Source organism: Crassostrea angulata, unplaced genomic scaffold, assembly GCF_025612915.1.
Source record: "Crassostrea angulata isolate pt1a10 unplaced genomic scaffold, ASM2561291v2 HiC_scaffold_62, whole genome shotgun sequence".
Lineage (NCBI taxonomy): Eukaryota > Metazoa > Mollusca > Bivalvia > Ostreida > Ostreidae > Magallana > Magallana angulata.
In genome coordinates this window covers 33,046-58,676 of record NW_026441617.1, presented here as the reverse complement: position 1 = coordinate 58,676, position 25,631 = coordinate 33,046, and the positions used below count along the sequence as shown (strand labels likewise).

At 33.4% G+C, this 25,631-nt stretch overlaps 1 protein-coding gene across 1 annotated transcript in view; it reads right to left on the bottom strand.

The window, feature by feature from the left end:
* Positions 1–4,503, bottom strand: part of LOC128168869 (inositol 1,4,5-trisphosphate receptor type 1-like) — a 12,390-nt gene extending 7,887 nt beyond the window's left edge. The window contains exons 1-2 of the mRNA XM_052835023.1: positions 4,479–4,503; positions 3,323–3,336 (exon numbers count right to left, since the gene is read on the bottom strand). Of these exons, the coding sequence (XP_052690983.1) occupies positions 3,323–3,336; positions 4,479–4,503 (39 nt within the window). The remainder of the gene's footprint in view (positions 1–3,322; positions 3,337–4,478) is intronic.
* Positions 4,504–25,631: the final 21,128 nt, after the last annotated feature.

Below are 25,631 nucleotides of genomic sequence, written 5' to 3'. Positions count from 1 at the left end.
AACCTGCTTATAAAGATTCAGTCTTCTTAATACATTCTTACATGTGTACAGTAGCAAATTTTAAATCATTTCTTGATTGCTTTTTTCTCTCGTGATTCACATTAACATTTTGGAAATTGCTTAATTCAATTTTTAAGATTTATAAACAAAATGTTATATGCATCACTGCCATGTGTATTCACCTATTTGGGGCAATTGTAAAGTCTCCTAAACAAAGCTAGTGACATCATTAGGCTAGGAATTACCCACATGGATCAAACACTACTGTATAACATATGAAAAAGATAAAATACATTATTATTTCTAGTTCTAAAATGTCAGGGTGTCTCCAAGGGGGCATAATCTTACAATACAATTTTACGCGCAATGACACAAAGAGCAAAATTAAATTAAACGGTTTAGGGATGAGGATCTCAGATCTCAGAAGTTAACAAAATATACAGTGTATCATATCATTTCCTATTTTATAAAGGCGGGGGGGGGGGGGGGGGGGGGGGGGGGGGGGGGGGGGGGGATGGGGGGGGGGGGGTTTAAAGACAACACCTGGGGTCATTAATGTACTTTACACCAGTTGATGCATCATAATGACTTTAGAAGATATATTTTGTATTTTCCTGTTTCGTGGGGTCAGAACAGTCCCATAAGGTCATGACCTACATTGTATTTGATGCATTATAATACATTAAGAAAGAAATACTCCTTCCTTCCTATTATTACTCATATAAAAAATATAAGTGTCTACACTTACTTACATATGTAATACACAAATTTAATAAGAAATTGTTTATACAGGGTCAATATGGGGTCAACTCAACAGTGCATGCAGTCTGACAAATGAAAAAAATAACTTTTGCAACTAAAATGACAGAAACTTTACAAATGCGATAGGATAGGTAACGATGATAAGCTTACTTAAATATTAAAAGATGATGATACAGTATGCTGTCAAAGGGAGATTACATTTAGAAAGTGAAAGTAGAACTTATATACATGCGTATGTATGCTGGCAGGAATCCAATGCTGGCATCTTATTATATTGTGCTACTGCTACTAAATGTATTATGCTTACCTAAATTGGTCAACATCATAATGATAATCCAATTAAAACACAATAATGAATTCCTTTAGCTGATCTTAACTACCGTAATCCTTTTCTGCATACGGAAAACACAGACATGTATGTATGGGTGTTGCTAAAACGCGGAACGGAAAACGGAACGGAATGGAAAATATCATCACGTTTATCGCTTAAAAAGGGTATAGACTGGCCAGAAACGATTTACTTTGTATCTTTTATTTATATCTAATGAATGATTATCAACATGTTGCTATCTTATTAATATTCATATAAATGTCTATCAATTATAGCATTGTATTCATTCGGCTTTAGTTGAGTACGAAACGGAAAAATCAAATGTATACGAATTGTGAAACATTAACATGATTAAACGAGCAAATTAGCTATAACTTTTTACTTATTTCTCTTATATGGTATTGCTGGCATATTAGCGTAACGTACGCAGTTAGTGAAAGCGTTTTATGCGTGTTTTGAGTATTTTTATATTATTTTCAAATATGATGTACATGTATATACTTACATCAAAATTGAATTTTCGGTGTTCTAGACGATCTTTTATCATACAGGATACAGTATCATTGAGATGGAAGAAAAAAAACTGTAGGACTGACGACATTAAAAAATTAAAATACAGTAAACATTAAAATACCCGGTAATTTGTGAAACTAGGAATTTGTGAAACTAGTATTTTTAGCAATGCAATTTTGTTACGTTTGCATTACAAAGCATGCAGTTGTTTATTCCAGCAGCTATATACATATGATCCGAATAGAGAGCTCTAGACGTTGCCTGGTTTGATTTTCCGATTATATATTGGGACTATAGTCTGTCGATCCCAAAATATTCATGCAGCACATTTGGACGATTTATAATGGAAAATGTTGACACCTTTTCTCCATTTGGAAGTCACTCAGAAGACCTTGCACAATTTTTCAACACTATCATCCGGGTATGTTAAAATGCAAAACCCCGTAGACTTCTTTATTTTTAGCCGTGTATTTATACCAGCTGATAAGCTAGAGAGGACGTTTTAAAGAAAGAATAATGAGAATGTTTAATGCTTCTAAAAGAGAATCGCTTGAACCCTGAGGTATATATAAATATACAGCAAAAAGTGAATCGAGGATATTTTGGGACAGAATATAGTGGTCAATGCATGTACTGTTAATTTTGAGGAAATAAATACTCTTGAATAAATAATCTAATATTGCTAATCTTTCAAAAAAAATTAAAAAGGTACATAAAGTATATCGTTTTAGCATACTTAACAAATCTATGAGGTAAATAACATTAGATAAGATTTTCCGTTTTCCTTCCGTTCCGTTTTCCGTTCCGCGTTTTAGCAACACCCATGTATGCCATCTAATCGAAGAGCTGGGTAAAAACTAGTACCCGCTAATGAGACATGCAAACCTGTGTTGTGTACGTAACTTCAGACAAAGTCATTTGTAACATGCATGTATTTTTATGAACTATTCTTCAAATCCACTTGCACTATTTTATTAGGTAAATAACAGCTTTAAGGTGGTGCAGGACACCTGCATATTGTGATGTACATGTATACTTCCTATTGAGATAAACAATAAAGTATGTTGAATATTCATTAAATATTTACCCCAAAAATAATGTTACCTAACATTGAAGCGCAATGGGTTAGAGCGTTTACATGTCTGTAAGAGCATTGGGGTCCAAGGTGTATTTTTGGTAATTACGAATTTTCATGGGGAGGGGGGGGGGGGGGTCTGGACCCCTCACTCCCACCCCTTCTCTAAATCTCTGCACACGATGATGTTCATGTAGGCACACAGAAGCAAATCTAAAACCGGCAACCGCCACGGGGAGGGGGCATAATTTAAATTTTAATTTTGTTTGTAATAATTATATAGACCATTATACTTCCTATGACATAAAATGTTAAGATTATTGATTAACTGAAAATTCACTGCAAACAGTTCTACCCCAAATTGCACATAAAGTGCTGCTCATGTCACGATGTGTATTATCATGTGGGCAGGGATCTCATCCTTCAGTTATGAAAATTATAATTTTTAAATGTATTACCGGAGTTTGCATGTAGCCTTCATTTTTAATTAAACTGGTACAAAACAGTGTTATTTAGGGGCAAATACATGGTGCGGGTATTACTGTCTAATGACAGCATCTAGTTTACAATTGTTAGCTGTGGAAATTTGTTTTTCAAGAAAAGTATGCAATTATGTTTCCTTTATTTTGTTTTTAGCTCACCTGAGCCAAAGGAGCTTTAATGATCACAATTTGTCGTTGTTGTAAACTTTTCATATTTTCATCTTCTTCTCAAGAACCACTGGGCAGATTTCAACCAGATTTGGCACTAAGCACCACCACTAGGTGAATGGGATTCAAGTTTGTTCAAATGAAGGGCCACGCCCTCTTTAAAGGGGAGATAATTGAGAATTATTGAAAATTTGTTGGTATTTTTCAAAAACAATATAATTCAGCCTGAAAAGCTTAAACTTGTGTGGAGGTATCCTCGGGTAGTGTAGATTCAAGTTTGTTCAAATCATGGTCCCCGGGGGTAGGGAGGGGCCACAAGAGGGGGATCAAGTTTTACATAGGAATATATAGAGAAAATCTTTGAAAATCTTCTTCTCAAAAACTAGTAGGCCAGAAAAGCTCAAATTAAAGTGGAAGCATCCTCAGGTAGTGTAGATTCAAGTTTGTTCAAATCATAGTCCCAGGTGGTATGGTGGGGTCACAATGGGGGAATGGATTTTTACATAGGAATATATAGAGAAAATCTTTAAAAATCTTTTTCTCAGAAACTAATCAGCCAGGAAAGCTGAAACTTATGTTGAAGCATCCTCGGGTAGTGTAGATACAAAGTTGTGAAAATCATGACCCCGGGGACATGTTTGGGCCACAATGGGTGGGGAGGGGGTCAAAGTTTAACATAGGAATATATAGAGTAAATATTTAAAAATCTTCATCTCAGAAACTAATCAGCCAGATGATTCTTTATAATTGTTAAGACTTTGGCCCCAGGACAGTTCTTTGGCCTCACAAGAAGGTTCAGAGTTTGATGTAGGTTTATATCCCATATATAAACTATTGTTAAGGATCTTTTTGAGAACTGCAATACTCAACATGCGATATGACTAAAAAATCAATATAAAATCATCCTTTTAGAAAAGGAACTAATGATTATAAACATAAGAATATTTAGGGGGGAAAATGGATTTTATTTATACAGGATCTACATGTATTATTGTACATTGTCCAGGTAGTTTGCATTGTGACTCCATTAAGCTGATTTTATCATACCTACTGTGGTTTCATCAATATTCGTTAAATACCAATTTTCGTTGATTTCGTTTTTAAGTTTATCCATGAAATTAAATGTTCATTGAAGTGCAAATTCTACTATCAATTTGTATTGAAAGGATCATTGGCCACGAATTTACGTATCCTTGAACATGTCATTTTCACTTTTTCCACGAAAATTGATACCCTTGAATATTAATGAAACCACAGTATTGTTCCTCAGGTGAGCGATGTGGCCCATTTGCCTCTTGTTTTAGTTTTTCATTGTCTTTCAATATTAAAAATTAAACATATGTAACCTAAGGTAATTTTCATGATGAGTACAAAACTAAAATCCGTTTTTAAATCGGACGATGCATAACAGATATTGGGGTTTAAAAATTGATTTTTCAGAAATTTTGATTCTGCGTTTTTAGTTTCAATAAAAGCGTAAAGTTCAAACTCGTACCAAAAATAATTCGAATTTTGTTAAGTACTTTGACACCTTCGGAATTATTTTTTTGTAAAGTCGTTCTTAGAATCGTTAAGGTTTTTGTTAATTCGTACAAAGTATCATTCGTATTTATTTATATCTTTTACTTTAAGTTGCTCTTGTTATTGATTTAAACACTCTGCTTCATGCAGGAACATCAAGCTTTACTCTTGACATTAACGGAAGACCCACTCGTTGCTTTGCAACGAGCTTTGCTCTAGTTATTATTATACTTTTTCTTTTTTTTCTGACTCCTTCTCGGCTTTATAACTCAAAAAGTTTTCAACCGATTTTAATGAAACTTTCAGAGATAATGTGTAACTATTATCCCTCAAAGATGTTAAAGTTTTCTTGACAACGTCACTTCCGTTTTGACGTAACGTCATTTTTAAAATTTTCAAAAAGTCATTTTGTCCGCGGCGTTTCACAAGAACGCTTTTAGATAGAGGCTTGAAATTTTCAATGGTTATGATTTGGTCGATTTACCTCTGTAATAAGGCTCAAAGTGAAAATCTGTCACTTCCAGTCGAAACCCGAAGTGAAACAAATTTTTCGAAAAAATGAATTTTCTGATCAAATCAAAAATGAATATGTGTTTTGTAGAGCTTATTAAGCTGGATCTAACAATGAAAGCCGTTTTAAAATCGGACGATGCATTACATAGATATCGGGGTTTAAAAATTGATTTTTCCGGAAATTTTGATTCCGCGTCCTTGGTTTAAAAAATAGCGTAATGTTCAAAGTAAAATTAACTCGTTCCAAAAATAATTGTTAAGTTGTACTTGAACACATTCGGATTTTTTTTGTTAAGTCGTTCTTGAAATCGGAAAGGTTTTTGTTAAGTCGTACTTAAAATCATTCGTATTTTGTTAAGTCGTACCAGGAATAATTCGATTTTTTCATCTTTTTATTTTAGTTACTCTTGTTGTTGGTTTAAGAGCTCTGCTTCTTACAGGAACTTCCAGCTTTACTTTCGACATTAACGGAAGACCCACTCGTTGCTTTGCAACGAGCTTTGCTCTAGTTATTATACTTTTTCTTTTTTTTCTGACTCCTTTTTTGCTTCATAACTCAAAAAGTTTTCAACCGATTTCAATGAAATTTCCAGAGATTTTAGCAAGTTATCGTCCCTCAAAGATGTTAAAGTTTTAAAGACAACGTCACTTCCGTTTTGACGTTACGTCATTTTTAAAATTTTGAAAAAGTCATTTTGTCCGGGACTTTTCTCAAAAACGCTTTAAGATAGAGGCTTGAAATTTTCAATGGTTATGATTTGGTCGATTTACCTCTGTAATGAAGCTATATAATAAAAATCCGTCACTTTCGGTCGAAACTGGAAGCGAATCAAATTTTTCGAAAAATTGAATTTTTTGATTAAACAAAAAACGTATACGTATTTTGTAGAGCTTTTTTAGCTGAATCTAATGCTGAAAACCGTTTAAAATTCGGAGGATGCATTACAGAGATATCGGGGTTTAAAAACTGATTTTCCCGGAAATTTTGATGCCGCGTTCTTGGTTTCAAAAATAGTGCAAAATTCACACTGAAAGTAACTTCTACTGTAACAATTCGTACTGATCATAAAACTTTATAAAAAAAACATAAAATTATATGCATTTTGTATAGTTTGCAAAGCTAAATACAAAACTTAAATTCGTTTTAAAATCGGATACTGCATTGCAGAGATATCGGGGTTTAAATATTGATTTTTCCGGAAATGTTGATTCCTCGTTATTGGTTTAAAAAATAGTGCAAACTTCCCACTAAAGGTAACTCCCGCTAAAAAGATTTCGTACAGGTCATAAAACCGAACTCGTTTTTTATATAGTTAATCAGAGTGTTTATCGAAACGATTTCCTTACTTCGATCGATAATTACGTTGTTAGTTTTTATTAGTCTTATTAGTTTTAATCGAAATAATTATCGTACGGTTCCCCATGTCAAGTCGCCATGTTTTGACCGCGAACAACAGCTGATAGCGGTGTGTCAGAAGAATGGCCTGCAAGACCGCGATTATGGAAATTTCAGCTCAACTAACGTATGACAGATTTAAAGGTATGTTTCAATACAGGATATGTCGTATTGACTTTTTCTTTTCAAAGTGTTTGTGCACTTTTCAATCTAATCCGACATTCCTCTGACTCTAACCTCCGCTTTTGACGTGCGTAACAATTTAAAAGCGGGCATTTGAGCCCGAGAAATCTCGGGATATTATCTGTCCAATGTATTTTCACGTGTATGTTTTGCACACTACTCTTTTGAATTTCTATTTATTATTATGTATGTCTTATTTTGTATTGAACAACACACCACACACTGTAAAACAGTGCAATTAAAAGGGGTGGGGGTCCAAAGGCACACAAGAGTAGAATGTTGTAATTAGAGTGCATGTTTGCATGATGATAACTTTATCCTAAATATTTGAATATAGCAGATCTTTACCATATCACATCCACTTAATTAATGAATTAAAGAACTCAGATAGGCTTGTGCTTAATTAAAATAAAATAAATATATTTGACATGGTAAATATTCAGTCTAATTAAAATTAGAACTTTTGTCTGGCTCGCCGTTATATTTGATTATCGCCTGTGAAAGAGCATGTAAAACAGAGTGCAAGATGAAACGAACTTTAAGTTCAGATTTTAGGTTAATGTTCCCTAATATCTATAAAACATTCTTCTCAAGATTTGATTATTTCACAGATTATTATCTTTGAGATAAGTTTATCTTTTATATATATTGAATTTTATTGATTCATTTGAGGTAAACTTTACATGCAGAACACATCTACATTGTAAACAATTTTTACAGTAAGACAAATGTATGCAATAATTTTTACTACATGTGCCTCAGATCTCTCTCTCTCTCTCTCTCTCTCTCTCTCTCTCTCTCTCTCTCTCTCTCTCTCTCTCTCTCTCTCTCTCATGCTTTTAATCTTGGCAAAGCATTACAGAGCAACATCATTTTGTGCATATCTCTATCTAGGAAAAGAAATCAACAATGTTTTAAATTTCAAAATGAGCATGTATTATCGTGCAATCCCTCATTTTTTCATTGTGCAACTAAAATCCAAAGCTTTGTAAAATTGTTTATGAAATTTTATACATACTAAACATAATATTGTTTTTAAAACCTGTCATTAATAAGAAAAGAGAAAAAAATCCTCGCTAAATTTATTTGCAAAAAAAAAACCCAGTAGAATTCATTTAAAAAAAATGGTATAGCAGAAAATTATACTTTGAGGCTGTTCGGATGAAATACTGTAAGTCTTTTTAATTCCACCGTGTTAAAATTTCATGATTTTACTAAAGTTTCAATTGCGATGGTTTTAATTTCACGCTGCTTAAAAATTCAATTGATCAGAATAGAAGCATTTAAATTTCATAATATTTGGTTAAAGTGTTCAAACTAATGCTTCTTAGGAAAATCAAAAAATAGGGGGAGGGTATATATGTAAGGGTATTTCTAAGTGATGTGATGCTTTTGTCATGATAATATCATGTGTATGTATGTAGTTTTGAATAAGGTTTCTTATTTAGGGAGGTTGAACAATGGTTGACCTCTAAAAGGTTAGGTAAAGATGCTTTATTTATGGAGAGCCCTATAAATCTGTGTTAAATAGAAGAAAGTGGAAATGCTGGGTTCACTTAAATGGCCATATTTTTCTTAATCCTTAATGGAATTGGCAAAATGAGGTATACTTTTTCTCAGAATAGCATAAGCTTTGTAAGTTTAAGACAAGATGACTTTTCAGAGAATGTTTGTGTAAGTTTCAAGACTACATGGTATTTTCAGATTTTTCATTTAACTGTAATTTTGAGTGGATTTTGTACCAAAAGTAGTCTATTTTGGGAAAATGGATGATTTTGTTGGTTATATATGTCATTACATGATTTATTAGCTATAATATACAAGGGAAGTAAATGTGTAGAATGACCACCACTAGAGTAAATTGGCTTAGAAAGTAGGTATTTCCTATCCTGATGACAATTAATAGGCTTAAGTTAATTACTGAGATAAGAATTAATACTGCACAGTAAAAGAGTTTTGATCAATTGAATTATTTAAATTATAAATTTGCAGCAATTTTGCCATCTGATTTCATGAAATAACATCAAGCAACCTGACTTATATAACTCAATTTTTTTAAAACAGCATATTTTTCTTTCAAATAAAATTCACATGTAGACAAATGCAGTTATCAAAGTATACAATATGTCAAAAAACTCAAGTTTTTGCTCCTTCCTATCCAAAAGTGATATTTTAGATATATTTACGGAATTCAAAAAGCTACCCCCTCTTTCCAATTGTCTTCATTACCATTACATGTTGGATATGTAAATGTACATTTGACCTTGAAATAACATCTGCTATAATAATTACTCTCGAAATGATCAAGAAACAACAAATGTTTACCCTTTTATTGTATATATGCATCAAAAATGTAGGAAAACATGTAAAATTTGATAATTTATCATGGAATTCTCATCCGTCCCCAGGTACCCGGTTGTGTTTGAATTTCATTTTAATTAAGAGCAGACATCACACTTGTAGGTTTTACTATTTTAGCAAAGTTAAAAGGAGACTAGAAACCAGAATAAATAAGATATTCACTAAAAATGATTATAAGCTTACTCTTTCATGAAAACAAGAAATCACATGTATGGCGGCATGTCTTTTTGTGAAAAAAAATGTAACATTTCATCCATTTATCAAGAAAAGATCAATTTTCAATATCAGTGATGGTTGTTTTTAAATATGTGTCAGAAATGACTCAAGGGAATTGCCACAAGTTTCATAATATTAGGTTAAAGTGTATAAACTAATGCTTCTTAGGAAAATCAAAAAATAGGGGGAGGGTATACATGTAAGGGTATTTCTAAGTGATGTGATGCTTTTGTCATGATAATATCATGTATATGTATGTAGTTTTGAATAAGGTTTCTTATTTAGGGAGGTTGAACAACAGTTGACCTCTATAAGATAAGGTAAAGATGCTTTATTTATGGAAAACCCTGTGAATCTGTGTTAAATAGAAGAAAGTGGAAATGCTGGGTTCACTTAAATGGCCATATTTTTCTTAATCCTTAATGGAATTGGCAAAATGAGGTATACTTTTTCTCAGAATAGCATAAGCTTTGTAAGTTTAAGACAAGATGACTTTTCAGAGAATGTTTGTGTAAGTTAAAGGTAGCAAGGGACAGTTTCGGATAAAGTACCCGTCAATATTTGTGTAAAATTGAGAGTTGCTGTACTTGAAGGCTTATGAGTGTTGCTAAAATTCATGAAATGATTTTTAATGATTATCATTAGTTAGAGGGATGTCTCTTGTTGAAATTGATATTCAATATGTAGGCCCCATATGTTAGGTACATGAGATTCAGAAGTAAAATGCGAAATTCTAGTTACAGGGTTCCGAAGACACACGTCCCCTGGCTACAATGAAATGTATCAACAAAACTGTCCTGTGCCATTTTATGTCACGTATCGGGATATGTCATACTAATTACATTGCATGGTCAGTGTATTTTTTTTTCAGAAATACTATGCGTATATTAATGTAAACACAGCTATTATAAGTACCGGTACATGTATTAACACAGCTTATTGATTTTTTTAATTTCAGCTATTGGTGGCCACATGGTTTTTACCTGTTGATTCTTTTCAGCTCTTGAGGTTAACCTGTCACCTCTACCTACATGCATATTCCTTAATGTGTTCTACAGACTATTTACCAGTAATTCAAATTAAATCGGATAATTCATGAACAGTTACTGTAATGGAACTTTAAGAAAGCATCATGCCATGTTGTAATTTGTGTTTGATAAGAAATTATAACAAACAAAATTATGGCTGTTTAAAGTAATTTACAATTGTTAGCTGTGAAAAATTGTTTTTCAATAAAAGTATGCAACTATGTTTCCTTTATTTTGTTTTTAGCTCACCTGAGCCAAAGGCTCAAGTGAGCTTTTCTGATCACAATTTGTTGTTGTCGTTGTTGTAAACTTTTCATATTTTCATCTTCTTCTCAAGAACCACTGGGCAGATTTCAACCAAAATTGGCACTAAGCACCACCACTAGGTGAAGAGGATTCAAGTTTGTTTGAATGAAGGGCCACGCCCTCTTTAAAGGGGAGGTAATTGAGAATTATTGAAAATTTGTTGGTATTTTTCAAAAATCTTCTTCTCAAAAACTATTCGGCCTGAAAATCTTAAACTTGTGTGGAGGCATCCTCGGGTAGTGTAGATTCAAGTTTGTTCAAATCATGGTCCCCGGGGGTAGGGAGGGGCCACAAGAGGGGGATCAAGTTTTACATAGGAATATATAGAGAAAATCTTTAAAAATTTTCTTCTCAAAAACTATTAGGACAGAAAAGCTCAAATTAAAGTGGAAGCAGCCTCAGGTAGTGTAGATTCAAGTTTGTTCAAATCATAGTCCCAGGTGGTAAGGTTGGGTCACAACGGGGGAATGGATTTTTACATAGGAATATATAGAGAAAATCTTTAAAAATCGTTTTCTCAGAAACTAATCAGCCAGGAAAGCTGAAACTTACATGTATGTGGAAGCATCATCAGGTAGTGTAGATACAAAGTTGTGAAAATCATGACCCCGGGGATAGGTTTGGGCCACAATGGGTGGGGGGGGGGGGGGTCAAAGTTTAACATAGGAATATATAGAGTAAATATTTAAAAATCTTCTTCTCAGAAACTAATCAGCCAGATGATTCTTTATAATTGTTAAGAATTTGGCCCCAGGACAGTTCTTTGGCCTTACAAGAAGGTTCAGAGTTTGATGTAGGTTTATATCCCATACATAAACTATTGTTTAGGATCTTTTTGAGAACTGCAATACTCATGCATGCGATATGACTATAAAATCAATATAAAATCATCCTTTTAGAAAAGGAACTAATGATTATAAACATAAGAATATTAAGGGGGGAGGGGGGGAATGGATTTTATTTATACAGGATCTACATGTATTATTGTACATTGACCAGGTAGTTTGCATTGTGACCCCATTAAGCTGATTTTATCATACCTATTGTTCCTCAGGTGAGCGATGTGGCCCATTTGCCTCTTGTTTTAGTTTTTCATTGTTTTTCAATATTAGAAATTAAACATTATGTAACCTACGGTAATTTTCATGATGAGTACAAAACTAAAATCCGTTTTTAAATCGGACGATGCATAACAGATATCGGGGTTTAAAAATTGATTTTTCAGAAATTTTGATTCTGCGTTTTTGGTTTCAAAAATAGCGTAAAGTTCAAACTCGTACCAAAAATTTATCGAATTTTGTTAAGTACTTTGACACCTTCGGAATTATTTTTTTGTTAAGTCGTTCTTAGAATCGTTAAGGTTTTTGTTAATTCGTACATAGTATCATTCGTATTTATTTTTATCTTTTACTTTAAGTTGCTCTTGTTATTGATTTAAACACTCTGCTTCTTGCAGGAACATCAAGCTTTACTCTTGACATTAACGGAAGACCCACTCGTTGCTTTGCAACGAGCTTTGCTCTAGTTATTATTCTTTTTCTTTTCTTCTGACTCCTTTTTTGCTTCATAACTCAAAAGGTTTTTAACCGATTTTAATGAAATTTTCAGAGATTTTTGCAAGTTGGCGTCCCTCAAAGATGTTAAAGTTTTAAAGAGAACATCACCTCCGTTTTGACGTGACGTCATTTTTAAAAATTTTAAAAAGTCATTTTGTCCCGGACTTTTCTCAAAAACGCTTTAAGATAGAGGCTTGAAATTTTCAATGGTTATGATTTGGTCGATTTACCTCTGTAATAAGGCTCGAAATGAAAATCTCTCACTTCCGGTCGAAACCGGAAGTGAAACAAATTTTTCGAAAAAATGAATTTTCTGATCAAATCAAAAATGAATATGTGTTTTGTAGAGCTTATTAAGCTGAATCTAATACTGAAAGCCGTTTTAAAATCGGACGATGCATTACAGAGATATCGGGGTTTAAAAATTGATTTTTCCGGAAATTTAGATTCCGCGTCCTTGGTTTAAAAAATAGCATAATGTTTATCATAAAATTAACTCGTACCAAAAATAATTGTTAAGTCGTACTTAAACACATTCGGATTTTTTTTGTTAAGTCGTTCTTAAAATCAAAAAGGTTTTTGTTAATTCGTACTAAAAATCATTCGGATTTTGTTAAGTCGTACCAGGAATAATTCGATTTTTTTCATCTTTTTCTTTTTATTGCTCTTGTTATTGGTTTAAGAGCTCTGCTTCTTACAGGAACTTCCAGCTTTACGTCTGACATTAACGGAAGACCCACTCGTTGCTTTGCAACGAGCTTTGCTCTAGTTAGGGTCTTCCGTTTTCAACGGAAGACCCTCTTGTTATTCTTCGGTTTCTTTTTAGGGTCTTCCGTTTTCAACGGAAGACCCTCTTGTTATTCTTCGGTTTCTTTTTATTATTATTATACTTTTTCTTTTTTTTTCTGACTCCTTCTCGGCTTTATAACTCAAAAAGTTTCCAATCGATTTTAATAAAACTTTCAGAGATAATGTGAAACTATTATCCCTCAAAGATGTTAAAGTTTTCTTGACAACGTCAATTCCATTTTGACGTAACGTCATTTTTAAAATTTTCAAAAAGTCATTTTGTCCGCGGCGTTTCTCAAAAACGTTTTGAGATAGAGGCTTGAAATTTTCAATGGTTATGATTTGGTCGATTTACCTCTGTAATAAGGCTGGAAATAAAAATCTGTCACTTCCGGTCGAAACCGGAAGTGAAACAAATTTTTCGAAAAAATGAATTTTCTGATCAAATCAAAAATGAATATGTGTTTTGTAGAGCTAATTAAACTGAATCTAAAACTGAAAGCCGTTTTAAAATCGGACGATGCATTACAGAGATATCGGGGTTTGAAAATCGATTTTCCCGGAAATTTTGATTCCGCGTCCTTGGTTTAAAAAATAGCGTAATGTTCAAAGTAAAATTAACTCGTTCCAAAAATAATTGTTAAGTCGTACTTGAACACATTCGGAAATTTTTTGTTAAGTCGTTCTTAAAATCGGAAAGGTGTTTGTTAAGTCGTCCTTAGAATCATTCGTATTTTGTTAAGTCGTACCAGGAATAATTCGATTTTTTCATCTTTTTATTTAAGTTACTCTTGTTATTGGTTTAAGAGCTCTACTTACTACAGGAACTCCCAGCTTTACTTCTGACATTAACGGAAGACCCACTCGTTGCTATGCAACGAGCTTTGCTCTAGTTATTATTATACTTTTTCTTTTTTTTTCTGACTCCTTCTCGGCTTTATAACTCCAAAAGTTTCCAACCGATTTTAGTGAAATTTTCAGAGATAATGTGAAACTATTATAGCTCAAAGATGTTAAAGTTTTCTTGACAACGTCACTTCCGTTTTGACGTAACGTCATTTTTAAAATTTTCAAAAAGTCATTTTGTCCGCAGCGTTTCTCAAAAACGTTTTAAGATAGAGGCTTGAAATTTTCAATGGTTATGATTTGGTCGATTTACCTCTGTAATAAGGCTGGAAATGACAATCTGTTACTTCCGGTCGAAACCGGAAGTGAAACAAATTTTTCGAAAAAATGAATTTTCTGATCAAATCAAAAATGAATATGTGTTTTGTAGAGCTTATTAAACTGAATCTAACACTGAAAGCCTTTTAAAAATCGGACGATGCATTACAGAGATATTGGGGTTTAAAAATTGATTTTTCCGGAAATTTTGATTCCGCGTCCTTGGTTTAAAAAATAGCGTAATGTTCAAAGTAAAATTAACTCGTACCAAAAATAATTGTTAAGTCGTACTTGAACACATTCGGATTTTTTTGTTAAGTCGTTCTTGAGATAGGAAAAGTTTTTGTTAAGTCGTACTTAATATCATTCGTATTTTGTTAAGTCGTACCAGGAATAATTCGATTTTTTTTTCATCTTTTTATTTTAGTTATTATTGTTGTTGGTTTAAGAGCTCTGCTTCTTACAGGAACTTCCAGCTTTACTTCCGACATTAACGGAAGACCCACTCGTTGCTTTGCAACGAGCTTTGCTCTAGTTATTATTATTATTCTTTTTCTTTTCTTCTGACTCCTTTTTTGCTTCATAACTCAAAAGGTTTTTAACCGATTTTGATGAAATTTTCAGAGATTTTTGCAAGTTGGCGTCCCTCAAAAATTTTAAAGTTTTAAAGAGAACGTCACTTCCGTTTTGACGTGACGTCATTTTTAAAATTTTTAAAAAGTCATTTTGTCCCGGACTTTTCTCAAAAACGCTTTAAGATAGAGGCTTGAAATTTTCAATGGTTATGATTTAATCGATTTACCTCTGTAATAAGGCTCGAAATGAAAATCTGTCACTTCCGGTCGAAACCGGAAGTGAAACAAATTTTTCGAAAAAATGAATTTTCTGATCAAATCAAAAATGAATATGTTATTTGTAGAGCTTATTAAGCTGAATCTAACATTGAAAGCCGTTTTAAAATCGGACGATGCATTACAGAGATATCGGGGTTTAAAAATTGATTTTTTTCGGAAATTTTTATTCCGCGTCCTTGGTTTAAAAAATAGTGTAATGTTCAAAGTAAAATTAACTCGTACCAAAAATAATTGTTAAGTCGTACTTGAACACATTCGGATTTTTTTTGTTAAGTCGTTCTTAAAATCAAAAAGGTTTTTGTTAATTCGTACTTTAAATCATTCGGATTTTGTTAAGTCGTACCAGGAATAATTCGATTTTTTTCATCTTTTTCTTTTTATTACTCTTGTTATTGGTTTAAGAGCTCTGCTTCTTACAGGAACTTCCAGCTTTACTTCTGACATTAACGGAAGACCCACTTGTTGCTTTGCAACGAGCTTTGCTCTAGTTCTTTTTTTTTTTTTTTTTTTCCTAGACGCGAACTTTGAGGCTTCATATCTTGCTCATTTCTAAACGGTTTTTGCTCAAATTTTCAGGGCTAATGTACTTTACAAAACACTATCTTAAGCAATTCATAAAATGTAGAATTCCCTTTCCGTTAAAGAGTTATTCCCCTTTTAAATTTTTTTAGGGCCTTTTGTTTCCAGACAAAGGCTCCGAGACTATGATAGCAGGGAATGGGAATCCAACGAATTTGAATAACAGAGACATTGTAGTTGTGCACATCTGTTTATGTTTTTAGATTACGTTTTTTATTTAGGAAAAGGTAGGGGGTCAAAAAACAGGATTTAAAAAAGTGCAAAAATTTAGACATGTTTTCCTTTATATCTTTTGAACGAAAAAAATTTTGTAAAGACATGTAGAATAAAAGTTGTGCAAAATAACAAGGGCTTTCATTTGACACCAATAAAAAGGGGCTGGCCCCTTAAATTAAGGGCCAATGGCCCCTAAAAATTTTGCTTAATAACTCAAAAACGGTTAGGATTTTGATATGGCTGTCGCTGGAAAAGTTGTTTGTTGGGATCTCATGAAGGTCGTCTCAATGTTATTTTGTAAGTGGTTTGTGTAGTATGAGTGTAAAAAGCTTTACATGTTAGCATGTACCTGTTTTTATTTGACAAGTTAACGAAAGACTTTGTGCGTACAACTGGCATGAAGTTACCGCAGAAAGTATGCTGGTTTATACAGGAGGCATTAATTCATAAGAATTTTTTTTTTTAGAATACATGCTTTTTTTAGGAGTTTAAGTCGTTGTTAAGTTCTTATAGTGCACAATCCTTAAAAACGGGAATTGGAAAACAAAACATTCTTTTTCTTTTCTAGTAAAACACAAAATATGGAATGAAAAAATATATGCATTACCTTTTTAATATAAACATCATGCATTCAAAATCTACCTTGAATCAGAGCTGTGTGTGTACCATTACGTAAGCTCTCCCTCGCCCGCGGCCGAGAAAGTCGGTCACCGTGGTCGCGGCTGGACTACCTAGCGGTCAGTGGTTATCTAATACACGAGAGTTGCGTCTCTCATATATGAATTTATTTAGCCGCGAACTCAAGAATTGTTTTAGTTTTGATTACACAAAATCTTTTGTGGATTAAACGATTGGATGTCAAGTAAGAAATACATGTAGTTCATTTAATTAATAAAAGCAATGTCATTCTCTAAAGCAATAATAGACATAGATCAATTGTGGGTTTTTAGTTTAAAATAAAGAACTTCTATTTGATAGAGTAAGGTCATTATACTGCAAACTTTTCAAATCTTCCTTGGTTCTGAGTTGTGCGTTTCTGTGCGTTGTACCTTTACGTAATCTATCCTTCGCCCACGGCCGAGGAGATCAGCCATGGCTGCATTACCTAGCGGTAAGCGGTTATTTAATACACAAGATTCGCACACCGCGACTTACACTTGCATGCATATGAACGTGTTTGAGTTAATATAGCCGTATATACAAGAACTGTTTTAATTTTATGTTATAAAGGTTTGTCCTACTTGTATATATTTAATTAAATATTTGAGTGTAAATGAATATTAATGAACGATATTACTCCATATCGGAAATATCGTTAGACATAAACTAATGGTTGGTTGGTTTATGTAAACTACTTTAAAAACTGTACAATTAATGTTTTAAATCAACACCCCCACCCCACCCCCCTCAAATATTAAACCTTTAAATAATGATCATCCCTCGCACATGGCTGAGGAGATCCGGCGCGAGTGGTTAAGTGATCCGCGGTCGGTTCGTGTTCTTCTACATGTACCTTATGACGCGTTTATGTTTCATATTTTGCACGGACACAACTTTATTTTATTATGTTTTCAACTATTATATTGGTTTAAGATAAAGTTATTTTACTTTTACAGTTGATTAAGCATTGATTTATACGATAGCGTACAAGGTAGTTTAAAAATCAAATCAAATTATAATCAAAGTTCCATGTTACATGTTTGCGGTAGGTGCTAGCACGATAAAGGAATGCCCTGAATTGAGGCATTCGATGATTATTTTAGAAAATATTCACATGAGTTTAAACAACTTTAGATTAGATTCTATCGGTCACATATTAATCACTTCTGTAGTTTCATTGTGGAAGCGAACTCATTGCTGCCCCCCCCCCCCCCCACTCCTCCCGCCCCGCTGACAGGTGCTCGCGCTGGATTTTTTTTTAATTGGAGAAAAGATATCAAGATCTGTCGAAAAACATTTTTGGTGGTTTCTTCTTATATGTAACATTTTGTTTCACTTTCCCACCCCTTTGTTTATTCGGCCAGTCTGTGTTAATTCAATTGCCGCATGCGATCGAGAATCTTGTGCCGCTTCAGCGCACACAGCTCAGAACATTTATAGCCCCAGGTCAACAATTGTTATGTAATTGAGTAACAGTTGGAAGGGTGATTTTACTACATAAAATAATAAAATCATAATATAATCTATTTTAATTGAGTACCATGCGTATAGATTCCCATAATAATTAATTTTTTTATTTCCTTTCAATGTTTACATTTAATTTTGTTCGAATAATTAATAAATTTTCTATCATTTAAATTGTGTGCTTTATCAAATTCTGATTCCGATTACCTTGAATTCATTAATTTTCCATTGGCTTTTGACAAAAGAGAGACGCCTGACCATCCAATGAAAACAAATACACGGAGTTTGATTGACAGGTTCAGCCAGGTGCAGGTCTCGCCCGATGTCCGAGGTTATGTGTGCTGCTTGTACACAGCCGAATGGTCTCAGTAAGAGTTATCGATGTAAATAGATAATAAAAATACATGCTTATCAAAACATGATCGTGCAAGTTAAAGTTGATTTAGGTTTGTTCCAATAGAAATCATGTTTCGCTAACTGTATTTAATATTTTTTATGTATAGCGAATTTTAATATTGTTTCAGTACTGAAACATCGCATGAAAACGTTAAATATACATGTACTCTGTAACTAGTCGTCTTTTAATACATATACCTTTCTTTTGTTTGTTAAAAATTCGTTCAATTTTGTTAAAGTAATGTAAAACATGTAAAACACGCGCGCCATTTTGAAACAATTAACTTGTCAGAGAGTTCCGAATGAAATCTGATGAACGTTTCAAACGGTTCTCGCACGCTTTGCTCGAAACGATTTACACGCTTTGCCCGAAACGCTAAACGGTTTACATGAAACTCTAAAAGGTTTACACGAAACGTTTCTCGCACGTTGGCCGCACGCTTTTTTGGTGTAGTAGTACGTTTTAGGGTCTGTAAATTTTGTCAGCACGCAATTCTAAACTTGCACATAGTCTTCTAAAATTTAGAAATATTTTAATATAGAAGTTATCTTTGAGAAAAGTTTACGTGTTTTGTAGGCGAGTTCAGTTTAAAAAAGAAATACAATTCCTGACATGAATCATGAGTACATACTGTTTAATGTTTATAACAATGCTTGCTACCCTTTGAAAATTTAACTCGCCATTAAACATGATCTCATTTTTTAAACAATGTTTGAAACGATTACATAAACTCTGCTCGACAAATAGTTTTCCTAAAATATTTTCTTCCTTTCTTTTTTCAAAACACGTTTTATATACAGACTTTCAATTACAACACATTTTTATAACAAAAGCAGAACTGAAAGTATAGTCATTATAATCGTAACATATATTTTCAACTCGCAGCAACAACGGAAGACCTACTCGGGGCTTTGCCACGAGCTCTGCTCTAGTTGAAAAGTTATATTTTCTATTTATTTAATTGTCTGAACTATAAATTGGGCATTTGGTTTATTTGCACCTCTTATAAAAGTAATTCCTGTAAATTTACAAGAATAGAATTACGTGAAATGTATTTATAAAGTGAAATATTCTGAGTTTAATGTATTAAATTCTGAGGAAAAGATTATGTGAATTATGTCCCTTTACTTGTAAATTTGATATTTGTATGTCAGATACTTGTTTAAATATTATTTGTGTGACTGTGATAATATGTGTAAATGTGCTTTATTGAAATTGCAGGATTTGTAAGATTAAATTTATATGAGAACCAAGCAGCGTTGTGATTTTATAACAACAAGTGCTAATTTTAAGCGACTATTCTTATGTGTGCAAGACTGCTTTTGATTTATTATTATTGTTGTGCGTGTGTAAATCTAAATGCAGTTGTATCAAAAGTATTTGCATAGATGTACATGTAATTGAGGAGACAGATCTCTACCAAATTTGGTGTTCTTTTTATGTTAAAGATCACTTCAATCATCATAAATATTCTTCAGATGTGTGTACTAAACTAAATTATATAAATAATTATAATTATTTAGTTAAATCATATTAATAATCTTTGTTCATTATAATTAACTTTAATTGTTGATCAGTTACTGGTATCTGAATTAATTTAGATCAAGACCCGTTTGAGTGACCTAAAGTATGCAGCTCAGTTTTTCAGTTTTCAGTTTAGTTAATTTTTTACTCAACATAATATAATGGTACAAGAGGTACATAAAGAAGACCAAACATATTTACATATATACAATATAGTTGTAAAGGTCAAGAAAGTAAGTTGAATGAACGAACAGTATGATTAATTTTTGAAATAAAGAAACACAATTTTCTTAATGTGATATAATTAATTGAAGACATGATTTTATAGAACTTTTAAGTGTAAGGAGAAGAACAGTTATGTGTATCTAAAAACTGACTTCGTAATTTAAGTAATGCCTTGCATTTCAATATAACATGAAATTCATCACCATTGTTACAATTACATAAATTACAATAACGTTTATTTCTTTGAACAGTACCCCACCTTCCTATTTCGACAGGAAGATGATGATTTGTAGTTCTAAACTTAACTAATATTGTTCTTAATTTACTGGGTAACAAGAGTAAGTAGCGTTCACATTCAAAATTTGTTTTAAAAATTCTATATATAACACCCTTAGTCGATTCCTGAGTATCCTTATGCCATTTTTGTAAAAAATGATATCTTTACCTTTGGTTAAAACTTGTCTTAATCCAGCTGGAGTTATAATGGTATGATTCATGATCACCCCATACATTTGAAAGTCCTAGTTTATCTATAACATTTTTAAAGAGCATAGGCATAGCCACGGATTTAATATTTATCCCTTATCAAAAAGAATACGTACATACAAATAGGTAATTTTGCTAACTTGTTTTCACTGCTATTGATAATGTTGGCCCTTTTCTAAATCCGTACGCATGATTATGTACATGTAGGCACACAGAAGCAAATCTAAAGGCGGCAACCGCCGCAGAGAGGGGGCATAATTCAATTCTGTTTGTAATAATTCTATATACTTTCTATGACATGAAATGTTAAGATTATTGATTAACTTAAAATTCACATGCAAACAGTTCAACCTCAAATTGCACATAAAGTGCTGTTCATGCGTATTATCATATGGAAAGGGATCTCATCCTTCAGTTATGAAAATTATAATTTTTAAATGTATTACCAGAACTTGCATGTGGCCTTCATTTTTTATTTCGGTAAACTGGTACAAAACAGTGTTATTTAGGGGCAAACATTTGGTGCGGGTATACAATAGAATTGTATAATGACAACATCTAGTTTAAATTGTTGATGCTTGCTTTAAAATTGTGTTTGTGACACCTTTATTTTTTGTTTACAAATTTAGAAAGAATTTTTAACCTATAAACTATTCTCTTCTTTTTAAATTATAATAGTAAAACACATGATATAATGAAAATAAATTTTGCATATAGTTTTTAGATTTTTTTCTTTGCTTCTCTTGTTACACATAGATGGAACAATTATGCAAATACAATTAATGGAATCTGTTTTTTATTATATCTTTTATTTGATTAATTTGTTTTATGTTATTAAGCATTGATTTAAACACGAGTGTGTATTATCATAAAAAAATGAACTATTAATGATAGATCTACTATTCATGAACTAACTACATGTAAAAACATCCTCAATAACACGCGGACCTCGGAAATCTAAACAAATGTGCTTAAGATTTATAAAATAAAATAAATAAGTAAAAATAATTTATTTATTTATGTCTTAAATAGACAGTTCTCTAATAGTTTAATTACTCTGATTAGACGCATAACTAAATTGTTAAAACAATAGAATTGTACATCGTGCAAGTTAATACAAGCAGATAAGCGTATATGTATAACATGAAGGGCTAATTTAACATAGGTATCCGTTTTAACTGATAAAAAATGTTTCAATTAAACACCTACCAAGCAGCCTAGATGACATTTCCCTATCTTCATTTACTCGTAAGGATTGCCTAGTTTGATGGTCACTTTGGTTTTCTAATTCACCATTTTCCCCTGAAAAGAGCACACAATATGACATTTTATGAATGTTATTCATACATGTGTTTTTGTGAAATATCTATACTACTATATTAAAATGATAGACTCAAATTTTGGGGCTTTAATACCGAGAAATCGGAAGAGTAATGTCTTTTGTTTTATATATTTTTAACATTGTTGGTACTTGGAGATCACCAATTTGGTTTTTATTTTTTCTTAATCAGGATTCGCTAATTAATAATCAACGAAAATTCCTTAAAAAATCCGGAAATCGTCTAAATTTTTCGGATTTCACAATCTTGCGCATGTGCATTACATTCACGCTAAATCACTGGATGCTATTTAGTTTATGTTTCCACAATATCACATTTGCATATTTTAAAGCATATGGCATTTGTGACACACGCATACCCATTGAGCCGGAAAACAGAACCCGTTCAATAGGATTTGGAGGTGTCGCAATCATGTGGAGAAAGGAACTATCTGTATTTCTAGTCGAACGCGAATGTACCGATCGCGTGATCCTTGTCGTTGCTAAATGCAAAAATGTCGATATTCATATAATTGGTGTACTTCTACCGTCAACAAACCAAACAGTGGATGAATTCAGACATACTTTGGAGCATATTGAAAAACTTTACGACACATATAGTGCAAACGGTCCTGTGATGATACTCGGTGATTTCAATGCCCACTTATCGCATGGATATGGAGATAAAAACCCAGTCAATTCGAACGAACGTGGGAGAGTTCTAGAGCAGTTTTTAGATGAACGCAGGCTAATGTCAGTGTCAAGTCAGATGGACACCATAGGTCCAGACTACTCCTACGTAGGTCATAGCGGAGAACAGACATCTCTGATAGATCATGTGGTTATTTCAGAGGACAAACTTGATCTCGTTAAGGAGACAGGCATACTTAAAGATCATTACCTCAACTGCTCCGATCACCTTCCGATTTTCTTAAATATCTCATTAGAGGAGGTTCCTAACATCAAATCGGAAATGAACGATAAAGAAATGGGTATAAACTGGCGTAAAGTGTCTGATGATGATGCTTGTACCTATAGGCAGTTGGTTCGTGACTTTACGGATAACATTGTTCTTAATGGTCCTACTGTTGCGGATATCGAGGAGTATATTACTAAACTATCTTATTCCTTGGTGCACGCAGCAGAACTTGCGCTACCAAGGAAGCGTTTTCGACCGTTCCTGAAACCTTACTGGAAGAGTGGAAATGTGAAAGAATTGCACGCTGTTAATAGGCAGAAAAGAAATACTTGGATACTCGATGGTAGACCTAGAGGCATGCAGTATGCGTCATACAGAGATTATAAGCGGGCCAAACGTGAGTTCACAAATGCTCTGAAACGAGCACAAAGACAATTCGAACAAGAAGAATTCATTCGACTCAAAGAAACAGCTTAACTGGACTTAGGGCTATTTTATCGCTCTTTAAAAAGACGCAATAAAAAATCGTGGACATCAAATGAACTTCGTGTCGATGGTAAAATTGTTCGTGATCCTGATATCATCAGGCACGCCTGGTACGAGCATTACAAAGGGCTAGCCCAAATAAAGCAAGACCCCTCATTTGATGTAGAATTTGAGAATGCAATTTGTCATGAAGTCTCCAAAATGCACTCGCTCTCAATGGGAAACTGTGATGAAATCAGTAAAACACACATTAACGAAAATGAAGTTGTAGCTGCTCTACAAAAAATGAAGAATGGAAAAGCTCCAGGCTTCGATGGAATTGTAACAGAACACATCAAGATCACTCAAGATATCTTACTTATCCATCTAGTAAAATTGTTTAATGCAATTATGGATGCAGAATGTTATCCACAACAATTCAAAAGAGGAGTTACCATAACACTCTTCAAAGGAGGCAATAAAGACAAACTAGATATGAACAGCTATCGCGACATAACTCTTATGTCCATCCTGCAGAAACTCTTTGAAAATATATTGTACACTAGATTGCAGAACTACAGCAGTGAAATAGCATTTCCGCACCCTCTACAGCAAGGGTTTAGATCAGGGTGTGGCAGTATAACGGCAGCGTTTGTCTTATCTGAAACTGTTAATCATTATCTAGAAAGAGACTCGGATGTTTATGTAGCTTTTTTAGATAACGAAAACGCTTTTAACAGTGTGTGGCACGCCGGCTTATTCTACAAACTGTTTCATATTGGGATAAATGGAAAAGGATGGCGCTTGCTTGTTGACTCATTTCAGAATATGACTTCCTGTATTTTTTACGAGGGGAAAATGTCAAGCAATTATACCATGAGACAAGGAGTTGGACAAGGCAGGGTTCTTTCCTCTTGGTTCTTTCTTTTAATGATAGATGGCCTCATTCTTGAGCTAGATCGTCTCAACATTGGTCCACATATTTGCGATCTACATGTTCCTTGTGTTATTCTCGCCGATGACACATCACTTATCTCAAATACTCAAACTACAATGCAAAAGCAACTAAATGTCGTAGTTGATTATGCGTCAAAATGGCGGTTGAAATATAACCCTTTGAAAAGCTGCATTATATATTTTACGTCCAAACGCAACCGTAGAAAACCTGCCACTGAAAACATATTCCTCCTAGGGAACAAAAACTCGCCTATTGATATCACAGACGAAAACATTTACGCCGGGGTGACAATTACTAACAAACTTTCATGTGCAAGTGCCATTTCGCGTTCATGCTGTAAAGGGCGAAAAATAATGAACTCTCTTATAAACATAGGAGTGCACAAGCATGGCATGAACCCGATCCTGAGCTGCAAAATGTGGAAAACTGTTGTTGCACCAGCAGTCCTTTATGGCTGTGAATTATGGACAGATATATCTAAAAAATCTTTGGAAAACCTTGAAATCTTACAAAGATTTGCTGCACGCAGGATTCAAGGTTTTGATCAGCAATCTCCCTCTGCGTGCACTATTTACTCACTAGGTCTTATCAAAATGGAAAAGACGGTTCCAAAACTTCAACTACTTTTCTGGAATCGGCTCTGCAGATCTAGTTACTCGTTGTTTTTTAAAAAATTGTTCATTGCAAGATTGTGTACATACTCGGTAGACACGCCCCAAAAGAAACGTGGGTTCGTTAATTGTATCTATAGAACCATGAAGAACTATAAAATTGATTACTTCTTCCATGATTATCTCCGTAACAGGGAAACACCTTCAAAGTCAAGTTGGAACCAATACATCGACACTCTCATTCGTATTTCTTCTCAGGACGAATGGAGAGAATCTTTGAAAAGTCGACCAGAACTTAGTCGCTTTGCCGAAGTGCATAAATATATTGGACCTCATCCACTCTGGTCATTGAGCCTTCAGCATCCGGAATACACTTGGAAATTATTTGAATTAATCAACTTTTCTTTTACATATGAAACAGAGGAAGTGTCGTGTAAGCTCTGTAAAAGGAAAGTAAACGATATAGTACAGCATTTTATTCTAGACTGTCCTGTCCTATATAAAAGTCGCGAGTATCTTATGCATCTTATAGTAAATTCGTTGACTGTAAATGCATATGTCAAGTTGACATACAACTTGGACAGCGTAATA